The sequence below is a fragment of the Balaenoptera ricei genome, chromosome 1 (genome assembly GCF_028023285.1).
Source record: "Balaenoptera ricei isolate mBalRic1 chromosome 1, mBalRic1.hap2, whole genome shotgun sequence".
Taxonomy (NCBI): Eukaryota; Metazoa; Chordata; class Mammalia; order Artiodactyla; family Balaenopteridae; genus Balaenoptera; species Balaenoptera ricei.
The window spans coordinates 132,341,407-132,356,088 of NC_082639.1; the positions used below are offsets into that span (position 1 = coordinate 132,341,407).

General features: G+C 35.1%; 1 protein-coding gene across 4 annotated transcripts in view; it reads right to left on the minus strand.

The window, feature by feature from the left end:
* KIFAP3 (kinesin associated protein 3) overlaps positions 1 to 14,682 on the minus strand; it is a 168,954-nt gene that overhangs the window by 86,246 nt on the left and 68,026 nt on the right. For all 4 annotated transcript variants that reach the window (XR_009505374.1, XM_059936022.1, XM_059935996.1 and 1 more), the window contains one exon: positions 9,064 to 9,226. Coding sequence is in view for 3 of the 4 variants with exons in the window: in XM_059936022.1 (XP_059792005.1) it covers positions 9,064 to 9,226 (163 nt within the window). In the remaining variant the exon portion in view is untranslated. The remainder of the gene's footprint in view (positions 1 to 9,063; positions 9,227 to 14,682) is intronic.

The following is a 14,682-nucleotide window of genomic DNA, read 5'->3' on the forward strand; positions in this document are numbered from 1 at the left end:
ATATCTTGAACTACTCAATGGAGAAGTTTAGTTTATTGTGTTAGGAGTTGATTTAATTTTCCGCACATATAACATATACATTAACAAATGTAAAAATAACCATTCTATTAATCACTTATCAGGAAATCATTTAGTATACACTACATACAATTTCTCTGAACACAGCAAAGAGTACAATCAAACAAAATAGGTTCTTCACAGTCAAAAGAAATGTTACAAGGTCCATGCAATAAATGTTACTAGGAAGAGAACCCTTTGGGCATTCATTTGGAATTTCATTTTTAACAAAATACACATTTCAAATAAGTTCAGTTGTTGGTTTCCAAGACCACAGGAGATTAGAAATATATCATTAGAGGAGAGGAAAATTGCTGCCATGGAATTGCTGCTGGTACAGAAGAAATGAGAAGTGACAGCCAAGGACAAGTGAGGAAAACAGAAAAACTGTATATAAAAATTAAAAATACATGGCATTCTGGGGCCATTTAGCAAGGGGAAATACTTGAGCACAGTAATATTTACAGCCCTGTATAATAAATTATCTTCAGAATTACAAATTTGAATCAATGATAATGAAAAAAATAGCAATTACTTATATAGCACTTGAGCCAGGCACTCTGGCTCCAAAGCCCATGGTTTTAACCCCTACAACATTATACTGCTTCTCAATAAAAATTTAAATTATGTTTATGTATTAAGGTAAACTTAAGAAAATATTTAAGAAAAGAACAATGTAATCAATTTTTAAATACGAAATGATTAAATATCCTTAACGATATAAGCCTGGAAAACATACTTATCAAAAAAGACCCATTTCTGGATAACAATTATTTGTGTTCTACATATTTTTACATTAATTTCACTTATAATATTATTATGTTCACTAATATTTACTGCATTATATCATTTAACCCTTCCCTATTAATATGTACCATTATTATCTACATACTGGAGATGAGAAAACTGACATATGGGTTAAGTAATTTGTACAATATCACATAGCTAGTAACTGATAAAGCCAATATTCAATATAGTCTGGCTCCAGAATTCTAGCTTTTATTCAATGTGCTCTGTGCCACTACAGTGGCAAGGTATACTACATACGGTAATATTTGCAATAATGTCTCAGGATGTACTTTTTAAGAGATTCTGGTAATCTTGGAAACCCAGCTAAAATTCAGAAAAATTTAAAAATATCTTTCAGGATCATTAGGCTGCATGCTTACCAATGTTCCAGTTCTAATCCTTCCAGGCATTTGCCTACCCCCCCTTAAAGTTCTACATGGCTATGTGATTTGCTTTATCAAGGGAAATGTAAACAAAAATGATATTTGTTATTTCAAAGTGGAAGCCTTTATGTTTGCAATTCTCCATTTTCTCTGTTTTCCCTTCCCTGATGCCACAGTGACCTGGAGGCTTTGTTAGTGGGTCCTTGACTGATGCTAACATGAACCAGCAGTTTCTACTTACTTATAGTGGATATAAATATGAGCAAAAAATAAAACTTTTTTCTATTTTAAGCTACTGAGATATTAGGGTTGTTTATTAATAATCATAGGCTTGTCCTCCTGACTAATACATTTAATAAATAGGTTTTTCTGGGAAGTGATGGATAAAAGGGCCATTTTGAGGACTTAATAAAATAGAAACAATTCTATCTACAAAATGGTTATGTTCCAAAAGTTCATACTGAATCAGTTACTTGGAATTTGGAACATTTTTTTCCCCCATAGGCTCACCTTATAAAAGGGCCTACATAAGCTTATTTAACCCATAATTTAAATGAAAAACAATTGAAAATAACAGTGGCATTAAATAATTTTTAAAAAAGCATGTGAAATACTTGTAGGTATTCTGAACATTTGTAGAGATTTTGAAGCATTTTATAGAAGTTGGAAGGCACTGTTCTAGTATATTTTAATTTCTCTTCAGTATGTACATTTTCTCCCTTTCCTTGATCCTGGAATATCAGATGATATTCTCTTTTGTTTACTACACATGACTGCCATTGCTTCCATGGTTTGTAAGTAGAAGGCAAAGGAGGAAATAAAGTTATCATGCAAAGAATATATGAACATTTGATAGCAAAGATTAATACAACTAAAAGCTGGTTCTTTGAGAAGATAAACAAATTTGATAAACCATTAGCCAGACTCATCAAGAAAAAAAGGGAGAAGACTCAAATCAACAGAACTAGAAATGAAAAAGAAGTAACAACTGACACTGCAGAAATACAAAGGATCATGAGAGATTACTACAACCAACTATATGCCAATAAAATAGACAACCTGGAAGAAATGGACAAATTCTTAGAAAAGCACAACCTTCCGAGACTGAACCAGGAAGAAATAGAAAATATAAACAGACCAATCACAAGCACTGAAATTGAGACTGTGATTAAAAATCTTCCAACAAACAAAAGCCCAGGACCAGAGGGCTTCACAGGAGAATTCTATCAAACATTTAGACAAGAGCTAACACCTATCCTTCTCAAACTCTTCCAAAATACAGCAGAGGGAGGAACACTCCCAAACTCATTCTACGAGGCCACCATCACCCTGATACCAAAACCAGACAAAGATGTCACAAAAAAAGAAAACTACAGACCAATATCACTGATGAAAACAGATGCAAAAATCCTCAACAAAATACTAGCGAACAGAATCCAACAGCACATTAAAAGGCTCATACACCATGATCAACTGGGGTTTATCCCAGGAATGCAAGGATTCTTCAATATATGCAAATCAATCAATATGATACACCATATTAACAAATTGAAGGAGAAAAACCATATGATCATCTCAATAGATGCAGAGAAAGTTTTGACAAAATTCAACACCCATTTATGATAAAAATCCTAGAGAAAGTAGGCATAGAAGGAACTTACCTCAACATAATAAAGGCAATATATGACAAACCCACAGCCGACATCATTCTCAATGGTGAAAAACTGAAACTACTTCCTCTAAGATCAGGTACAAGACAAGGTTGGCCACTCTCACCACTATTATTCAACATAGTTTTGGAAGTTTTAGCCACAGCAATCAGAGAAGAAAAAGAAATAAAAGGAATCCAAATCGGAAAAGAAGAAGTAAAGCTGTCACTGTTTGCAGATGACATGATACTATACACAGAGAATCCTAAAGATGCTATCAGAAAACTACAAGAGCTAATCAATGAATTTGGTAAAGTAGCAGGATACAAAATTAATGCACAGAAATGTCTTGCATTCCTATACACTAAGGATGAAAAATCTGAAAGAGAAAGGAAGGAAACACTCCCATTTACCATTGCAACAAAAAGAATAAAACACCTAGGAATAAACCTACCTAAGGAGACAAAAGACCTGTATGCAGAAAACTATAAGACACTGTGAAAGAAATTAAAGATGATACAAACAGATGGAGAGATATACCATGTTCTTGGATTGGAAGAATCAACATTGTGAAAATGACTATACTATCCAAAGCAATCTACAGATTCAATGCAATCCCTATCAAACTACCAATGGCATTTTTCACAGAACTAGAACAAAAAATTTCACAATTTGTATGGAAACACAAAAGACCCCGAATAGCCAAAGCAATTTTGAGAACGAAAAATGGAGCTGGAGGAATAAGGCTCCCGGACTTCAAACTATGCTACAAAGCTACAGTAATCAAGACAGTATGGTACTGGCACAAAAACAGAAATATAGATCAATGGAACAGGACAGAAAGCCCAGAGATAAACCCACACACACATAGTCACCTTATTTTTGATAAAGGAGGCAAGAATATACAATGGAAAAAAGACAGCCTCTTCAATAAGTGGTGCTGGGAAAACTGGACAGCTACACGTAAAAGAATGAAGTTAGAACACTCCCTAACACCATACACAAAAATAAACTCAAAATGGATTAAAGACCTAAATGTAAGGCCAGACACTATCAAACTCTTAGAGGAAAACATAGGCAGAACACTCTATGACATAAATCACAGCAAGATCCTTTTTAACCCACCTCCTAGAGAAATGGAAATAAAAACAAAAAGAAACAGATGGGACCTAATGAAACTTAAAAGCTTCTGCACAGCAAAGGAAACCATAAACAAGACCAAAAGACAACCCTCAGAATGGGAGAAAATATTTGCAAAAGAAGCAATGACAAAGGATTAATCTCCAAAATTTACAAGCAGCTCATGCAGCTCAATATCAGAAAAACAAACAACCCAATCGAAAAATGGGCAGAAGACCTAAATAGACATTTCTCCAAAGAAGATATACAGATTGCCAACAAACACATGAAAGGACGCTCTACATCACTAATCATTAAAGAAATGCAAATCAAAACTACAATGAGGTATCACCTCACACCAGTTAGAATGGGCATCATCAGAAAATCTACAAACAACAAATGCTGGAGAGGGTGTGGAGAAAAGGGAACCCTCTTGCACTGTTGGTGGGAGTGTAAATTGATACAGCCACTATGGAGAACAGTATGGAGGTTCCTTAAAAAACTACAAATAGAACTACCATACGACCCAGCAATCCCACTACTGGGCATATACCCTGAGAAAACCATAATTCAAAAACAGTCATGTACCACAAGGTTCACTGCAGCTAAATTTACAATAGCCAGGACATGGAAGCAACCTAGGTGTCCATCGACAGATGAATGCATAAAGAAGATGTGGCACGTATATACAATGGAATATTACTCAGCCATAAAAAGAAATGAAATTGAGTTATTTGCAGTGAGGTGGATGGACCTAGAGTCTGTCATACAGAGTGAAGTAAGTCAGAATGAGAAAAACAAATACTGTATGCTAACACATATGTGGAATTTTAAAAAAAAAACAACAAAAAAAAGTGGTCCTGAAGAACTTAGATGCAGGACAGAATAAAGATGCAGACATAGAGAATGGACTTGAGGACACGGGGAGGGAGAAGGGTAAGTTGGGACGAAGTGAGAGAGTGGCATGGACATATATACACTACCAAATGTAAAATAGCTAGTGGGAAGCAACCGCATAGCACAGGGAGGTCAGCTCAGTGCTTTGTGACCACCTAGAGGGGTGGGATAGGGAGGATGGGAGGGACACACAAGACGGAGGAGATATAGGGATATATGTATAGCTGATTCACTTTGTTATAAAGCAGTAACTAACACACCATTGTAAAGCAGTTATACCCCAATAAAGATGTTAAAAAAAAGAAAAATGAACATTTGAAAACAAAAACTGCTTAAATTCAAATTCAATGGCTTGTGGGCAACGAAAGAGAGGGGGAAGAAAGAGTATGACATAATAAATCTTTACCTAAACAGGAATGATTTTAGAGCCAACTTAGTAGCTCTCAGATAGATGAAAAGTTTTCTTGAGTTTATAAATGAATATTGGTTCCTCACATTGGCAAAAGAGCCGAGCCATTACCAACTTCCTCTTTGCTTTTAATAATTATTCAAATCACAATATCTTTTCATATTTTTTCAATTTATTCTACACGAAAATTTTTGTGTATATTTTCATGAGGAATGCTACTTAGTCATCATCTTTTACTTACCAGAGAAAGATAAGCCAAGAAGTTACTGAGGCAAGCTAACCATAAACATGTCAACAGAATTATTTTGCTTTCAATCAGTTTTTACTGATCAGGTAAGAACAGAGGTGGAAACTTTTAAGATCATCCATTCCTACCTATGTAATGTAAGGTCAGAATAATACTAGCTCTTTACTCTCCCTAGTGTAGCAAAATCTGATGCCCTAGGAATTCATAATATTTCAAAGAAAATAATAAAGCACGACTTTGAAAGAATGAGTGAAAAGGAAGTAAAAAGTTTTCAGGTGCTCTTCCTACTCAGTTTCTTCACTTCTCTACTGCATGAAAATTCCAAGAGCATCACTGCTTCTCAGGAACAGCCTAAATTTAACGTGTTTTTTAATGTATCTGTTGAAAAATAATCATATTTCTCTGACTGTTGTAGCTCACTTAGTAGTTTCCCTTTTCCAGTTTTACTCATCTCTTGGACAAGTTTTTCTTTTTTTAACTCCTACCTCTCCTGAGCTCTAGACCTATGTTTCCATCTGCTCACTGAACATCTTTGTCTAAGACGTCTCCAACATATCTGAAACTAAATTCATCACTGATGTCCTCAAATTACTTCCTTTACACTTCTCCATTTCTGTTCCTGGCACTAACATTCTAACAGGCATTGAGTTTTTATGAATTCTTTACCATTATCCATATCCAAACAGCAGCCAGGTCATATTAAGTCTACCTATGATATGTCTCTTCTGCCCTTTCCTTTTGCCTCATACCTGACATACCACATCTTCCTTAATTGAGGTTTTCTTTACTTCTTGTCCTGCTAACACAACATGCTACTGTTCTCTTCTTTAGACTCTAGTTTTAGTGCATCCAGTAGAATGATGCCAGATTAATTTCCCTAGGGCAATACTCTAATTATGACCCAACTAGCTCAAAAACCTGAAATGATTACCATCATCAACTATATTAAGTATAACACTTAGCACAGCCTTAAACTTCATAATGCCACATAAGCATATGAACCCATTTTTTCAAACTTATCTCCCACTATTTTCTTAGTTATTGTTCCTCATACTGGCCTAGCGCCATCTATGCCTTAGGTAATATTGATCATTTTATCTGAAATATTTTCTACAGCCTCTATTCTTCCTTCCTTTGTAAATATCACCTTGTTAAAAACACAAATCTGTCAATGTCCATCTCAAATGGCACTTTGTCTATGAAGTATCAATGTGGAAACATTCTCTCTTTTGAATTCCAATATATCTACAGATTGAAAAATATTTCTCTACAGTGCTTAGCATTATGCTCTGCCATAGTAGATTAGCAACATTTTACTGACTTAAACTGAATTAAACTGCACGTATATCACAGGGAAGTAAAAATAAATAAGCTACCTTGTTTGTTAACAGTGATTTAATATCTATAAGAAGGATATTTGTGCTCAGAGAAAGGTAAGTCAGCAACACTTACAGAACGTTCACTTCACGTTAAATGATAATGATGATGATGTTAGTAATAAAAATGATTATAGCTAACACTTATTAAGAAAATACTATGTGTCAGATACTGTTCTAAGCACGTTCATGCAATAGCTCATTTAATCTTCAAAATAACTTTAAGTTGGTTATAATTATTATCTTCATTTTACAGATGAGAAAACCAAATCAGAGTTTGGGTAACTTGCCCAACGTGACACGTTCAAAAGGAAAAAGTGACAATTCTAATAAGACAGTCTGACTCCAGAAATGAACTCTAGGAGAGATGAAAGAAATATTTTTTGTATTGAATATCTTATATGCCAAAATTTACTACTTGTTAACAAAGTATGAAAAGAGTACCCTATGAGTAATTTCCCAAAAATCTCTTTTAAATTATTTGCTTCATAAAAGTAGGTGACTGGATACTGAACAAACCAAATAGACTATGAATTCCTTCAGGACAAGGACTTTAGCTTATCATCTTCATACACTAAGAATCTAACCTGATATTCGATATATAATTCTGCTAGATTTATGATAAATAAAGGATCATATAAATTAAATTCAAGGCCCACCAATTTTACTTTAAAATTTTCCTGTTTCCTCACTAGATATTAGTATTTCTTTGGTTCCCCAAAAGCAATTTTTGAAAGTGCTCCTCAATAGTTTCTTCTAAAATGCATAATAAACGTCCTGTGTAATATTTGTGGACTGGCCAATGGACCAAATGTTCTTAGACTGACTAATAGACTAAAGGTTTTCCTTTTCTGAGAAAAAAAGTAAGAAATAAATTTCCTTAAAACTTTTTTTTTAAGGGGACTTGGAGAACTGAAATTTTAAATTATAGTGCTGCCTATCTTAATCATAGTTAACTTAATATTATTATACATAGTAGTTTATTATAGTAGTTAATAAATCCAACTTTGGCAGCAGATATACCTGAGTTTGAATTTGAGCTTTGTCTTTTATCTAACTGTGTAATCTGGGTAAAGATCTCAGATGGGGATTCTACAAGATAATGTAAACAGAGCACATAGCAAAATAACTGTCACAGTAAACATTCAATAAATTTTATTTCTAGTATTGTAAAAAAAAAAATAATGATGATGTCAATGAAACTGGATTCACAGATATTAGACAGCTAAGAATAAACTTAATTTTAAATCATTCCAACTATTCCATTGCTTAAAAATATTTGAATATATGGAGAAAGCTACAAAAAAAAAGAATGAAGCTGCAGTGCTAAACAAAGAAACAAGAGTCTTAAAAGCTGAGTAAAAATTTGCTTTCTGGTTAAGAAAAGCAACGGCATTCCAGGTGGAGGAAAAAAGCAGGTGGACAGGCACTGAGGCCTGAAAGAATTTGTTTAGAATTTGTAAGGGGATCAGTATGGAGATAGTATAAAGTATATGTTGGGGAGTAGCAGGTGCCTATGAAGACAGACACTTAACAGATCAAAAAGCGTTTTTAAATATTTTGCTAAGAAGCATTATGCATGAGAAGCATTATGTATGAGCACAGAAGAGTTAGCTCTTGAATCCATCCTCACTATATAGATATCTTGCTAATAGCTAAAAGAAAATAATGTATAAACTGAATCCTCCAATACAGTATTTTCTGACACTATATAAAAATGCCCTTTTTTACTTGATGACAAAAAGGCTCCATAAATTTGTATATTGGTAAGGAGTATTTTAAAGGTATGGCAGAATATAAGAACTTAAACAATATCTGCTTTTTAAAAAAATGCTGAAGAGAGAGTAATTTTTCATTCTTGCTCCCATAGTAGTATTTTTATATTTTCACTTTGGTTTCATTTTCACAGGGGTAAATGAAGTCAAACAGCTAAAAGTTCCTATTCCATTTCATTCTATACCACCATGGAAATCCTAGCACAGGTCATTTTTCATTCATTCTGCTTATATTTAGGTACCCAATCAAGGAACATATAGACAATGATTTTTTTTTCAGCAGTCTTTTCAAGACAGACTTAAATTTTCTAGTGATGTTGGAAATTCCAAGCAACACTATCATTAATTTTTAAAAAGCATACCTAAGAGTGCAGTGAGTTTGGGAAGCAGCCCAACTTGTACCATCTTATTCCTCAGTCCTGTGTCGAAGGATAGGTTCAGTAAAAGTCGGAGGGTGATATTCAGCAGATCTTCATGCTCACAAGGTATCATTTTTACCAGTTTTTCAACAATATCCATTTCCACCTATGTAAAGTAATAATACAAATGCAGTCAGGCTCTATTGCACAGTAAGACAAAAAAGATTACAAAGAATTATTTTTTTATTGTTTTTACCCTCATGTATATATTTTTTATAAGTAACTATGTGTTAACTTATTTACTCTCATTTTAATCTGTAAACTTGTCTGAAACCAAACTTTTCAGGAGGAAATACATATTTCCAGTTCATCCCTTCCTTCCCTCATTTCATAGCATCAACTGGAAGACAAATTACTGTGGGTTCTTGAAAGCACATTATGGACTCCACCTACTAAGTGCCAGACCCTGTGCTAGATTAAACAAGACTCTGTCTTGGCTTTTTAGGATTCCAGTCTAAACACAGAGCAGAGAAATAAAACAAATAATTAAAATACAATATGATAAAAGCGGAATGCATAAAGTGCTCTAGAAACAATGTGGAAGGAACTACAAGCTACCTAGAAGAACAGAAAAGACTAAATTCAGAACAAGGTTTTAAACAATGTGTAATAATTTGCTCTCTGGTAACGACACTGGTAATCCAAATAGAAGAAAAAAACCGTGGATAGGCATTTATGCATAAAAGAGCTGGTCTGAGGCACTGCAAGTGCTTTGATATAGCCATAGTATAAAGTATATGTTGGGGAGTGGCAGGACCCTATACAGACAGACGTTGGACAGATCACAAAAAGCTTTTAATGTTCTGCTAAGAAGTTTAACATTATTCCCTAGGCAGTAGAGTGCCTTGAATGATTTTAAGTCCAGAGGGTGATGTGGTCAGACTAGAACAAAGATAAATATAAAGATAAATATAACAATACACACACATATATATATGTATTCATACACACCCAACATACATACATGCAAACATACACAAAAAAGTGAAAATAAGGGGCACTGTATAGGACAGACTGGAATAGGTAGAGACTGAAGGCAGGCACAAGAATATATTCCTTAGACAGGTGAGATGTGATTAAGGTCTGAATCAAAGAAAGGACAAAGATGTTGAAGAGGAGAGAATAATTTGAGAGGTGTTTAGAAGATACAGTCAAAGCATCTGAATGTGAAGTGAAAAGGAAGCTTTGAAGGTGACTTTCAGGCTTTTGGCTTGGTCAGTGTGTGTTGGGGATCCCCAAGACCACCTCCAGGTCCTGCGATTTGCTAGGAGGACTCACAGGACTCAACATATAGTCATATTCATGGTTATGATTTATTACAATAAAAAGGGTGCAAAGTAAAATCAGAAAAGGGAAAAGGCACATGCAGGCAAAGTCTGAAAGAAGCCAGGTGTAAGCTTCTTAGAACCCTCTCCTCCTAGAATCACACAGAACATGCTCCAGCACTGAATTGAGACTGAGACTCGATGCCTAAGGTTTTTATTCGGGGCTGGTCACATAGGAAACCTCTGCCTAGCATAAAATAAAATTCCAAACCCTGAGAAGGAAAGCAGGTGGTTAGCTTAAACCACATTGCTTGTGTAAACAGTAAACTACACGTTATTAGTTAGGAAACAGTGAGAACACTCCTGAGTCCAAGTTTCTAGACACCAGCCAAGTGCCAATCTTGAAAGAAGGCCTATAGGAGAGCAATCTCAGGTTCCTTTTCTGCATAGTCAGTAAGGGGGATGTAGGTGCCACTAACTAAGATCTTTAAATTGAAAAACAGGTGTAGGACAAGGAGGGCAAAAAATTACTAAAAGTTTTGTCATGTTTAATTTGAGATGATATTCAGTGGATATTTGGAAATCTTTAAAAATCAGAAGAGAAACTGGGCTATGAGTAATAGTTTAAACTCTAGAACAGGGATCAGCGAACTATGGCTAGTGGGTCTAATCTGGCTTGCCATCTGTTTTCATACAACCCAAGAGCTAAAAATGGTTTCTGACTTTTACACTTTTAAATGGTTGAAAAAAAATGAAAAATATTTCATGACACATGAAAATTATTTGAAATTCAAATTTCAGTTTTCATAAGTAAAGTTTTATTGGAACACAGCTACGTTCATTTGTTTATAAACTGTCTATGGCTGCTATCATGCTACACAGCAGAGATGAGTAGTTGCAACAGAGCCCATATGAAGGGCAAGGCCTAAAATACAGATTATTCTAGCCATCTACAGAAAAAGATTGTTGATCCCCACTCTAGAAGATTGTGAAATTGCCTCAAGAGAGCTTGGTTTAGGAGAAATCAGAGGACAGAACTTACTTAGTCGTGTAAGCCCTGTACTCACATTTCTTAAAGTAATAATCAGAAAAATTTGGTTATAAAAATATCTCATATCATTGTTACAAAGAAATGGCCAAAAAAGGAGAGAAATTCTATATAACTACATATTTTTCTTGTTCATTACCAAAATATTTATGAATAACCTTGCTCTACTTTTTCTTTTATGGGAGGTCTAAAGCATTTATTTATACCACCCTTCCCATATCTTTATTGCAAATTTTCACTGACCTCATAAAAATCACATTAATAATTGAGGCCTCAATTTTTCCAATTGAGGATTCCAATTGGAATTGTTTGGAATTCCAATTCCAATTGTTTTCCAAACAACAATTTTTCCTTCAGACCTGTATCTATACTCCATGGCCACACTGCAGTCATATCCTAGAGCTCTTTATTAAAAAGTACAAGTCCATCTCCAAAGACTCTAACTTTGGTTCTCCCTTTCTCTTAGTTTAGTCTTCCAAGCAAGGCTGCAGGATTCATTCGTTAACTTCACACAATAATTTCCACAGAGGCCAGGGACAAATATTTGTCACATTTATGCAAAACTGTAATTCTTACACTAACTTCTTTGATTACAGTATACAACTTCTTTTCCAGCTTTATTTATTTATCCATTCAACAAATATTTCTTAATTTAAGCCCTGGGTATATTTTGGTGAACAAGAAAGCAGTGGTTCCTGTCTTCATGGAGCTTGTATTCTAGAGAGCATGAAATACAGCTAAAAAAAAAAAAAACAACCCTCCCACACACAATTATACAGTTATCTAATTGTAATTGTATAAACTGTGATATTATATGTGAGAAATAAACAGAGTACCATGAGAGAATATAAGGAGTAAACCTGATATAATCTCAGTGTGAGGAGCTGCCAAGGAAGGCTTCTCTGACGAAAAACAACCTACTGGATGAACAGAAATTAGCTAACGTTAATTGAAGAGGCAGAGGAAAGAGCTGTCTAGATGGAAAACACAGCAGTGTACAAAGGCCCCGAAGTGACATGGAAAATATAGCATTCAAGAAACTCCTTAAAAACTGTCATTCTGACGACAAAGTAGAGAATATATTGGAAGAAGGCGAAAACAGAAGTAGTCAGATTAACTAAAATGCCACGGAATTAGTCAGATAGAGGCATTAGTGATTAAGAAAAGTAAGCAGAATCTCAAACTTCCTCTAAGGATGTAAAAATCTGGAAAGGATATGGTCCCCACGCTAACTGCAAGAAAAATCCAAATACAAAATCATAACTTAAAAAACAACCAAAAAAAAAATCAGAGAGCTGAGGTTGCACGGAAATCAACTGGCCTGAAATATAAGGAAAATAGGCACCTCCAAGGAGATAAGGGTCATGAGCACTGGTTTATACAGAGCAGAGCACTGGAGAGAAAGAGAGCTGCCGCAGAAGGTGGTAGGAAGACTGCACAAAAATGTTTAAACAAATAGCTAAAGGCCAAATGTGAAGTAGCCTGAGACTGTAGAACTCTGAAGCTACAGATGCTCAGGGAGTTTGCAACCACCTGCAAGCTCTTTTCCAAGGACCTTATCAGGGGGTCACAAGAAAAACTGGGGATAGGACAGGAGATGGAAGAAAACTTCCCCTCAGTGGCATGGGTCTGGGAGATGGGCACAGCTGCCACCAGGGAGAAGGCATAAAATCCTGTCTGGATCTTTTTCTCCTATTTCCCCTAAAAAAAAAAAAAAACAAAAGACTTAAGCCTCTTGGGGAAGTATGGCAAATCCTGTCACATCTGAAGCACAGGTGAAGACCCACTGCAGCTGGGGCAAGGAAACAGAAAAAAATTCCTGAGAGGAGTTGACAGGATGACTTAGGAAGCCCCATTGCTGAAAACCATGGACACAGGATAAGCCTAAGACCAGCCTGAAACTAAATGAGAACAATGGAAAAAGTCTCTTTTCTTTTCCCCTCCCTGCCCCTGGCACCAGATTAGCAAAAGCCAAGTGACAAATAACAGCAGTATATTACTGGGGGAGAGTTAAAATGAGGAGAAAGCCTCTTTGAGGCACAGTCACGCTAGGAAAGCCTGAAGTAGAGGGTGGAACATGAACACTGAGAAAAATCCTCTGACCATCAATACTCTACCAAAGACAAAGTAATGCTAGATGAATTTGAAGCTAATGGTGCCTGGAGGGTAAGCAAATACAGCTAAACTCCTGACAAAAATGACTTAATCCCCTACATTAAAGACCTAAAAAAATGAAGGTCTGTCCATTTCCAGACATAAATAGTATTTATCTCACTTTCTACTAATCTACACATAATATCTAGCTTTCAACAAAAAATTATGATACATGAAAGAGCAAGAAAATAACCCATTGATAAGGGATAAGGCAATCAACAGAACCAGATTCAGATATGACTTGTATAATTACTAGACAGAGAATTTAAAATAACTATGATTAATATGTTAAAGGCTCTATTGGAAAAGATGAAAAACACAAGTAAACACAGATAATCTCACAGAAAAAAATGATACCAAAAGAATTAAATTTTAAAACACATATACAGACACAACACACATAATACAAAGATGAAGGAAAACTTCAAAGGGCTCATTAGTAGACTTGATATAGCTAATGCCACGATTAGTAAACCCAGAGGTAGGTCAATAGAAATTTTCCAAACTGAACCCCACCCCACCCCCCAAAAAAATAAAAACGAGAAGAACAAAACACAGCAACACAGCATTCAAGAGCCATGAGACAATACCAAATGGATTAACATGTGTAACTGGAAGCCAGTAGAAGAGAGGCAGAAAGAGACAAAAGGAATACCTGAAAAGATAATGGCTAAGGATTTTCCAAGAACAATGAAGGACATCAAAACACAGATACATGCTCAAAGAACCCCAAGTAGAATACAACACACACACACGCACGCGTGTGCCTGGCCATATTCAAACTTCGAAAATCAAAGATAAAATCTTGGAAGCAGGCAGAAAATAAAAGACTCACTATATATAGAGGACAAAAGATAAGAATGACATGAGACTTTTTATCAAAAACTATGCAAGCCAGAAAACAATGCAGAGATATTTATGAAGTATGTCAACCTAGAATTCTGTATTCAGTGAAAATATCCTCCAAAAATCAAACATGAAACCAAAAGCTGGTTCTTTGAAAATATTAATAATACTGATAAACCACTAACCTATTAAAAAAAGAGAGAGAAAGAGAGAAAAACAAATTACCAATATCAGTAATGCAACAGGAAA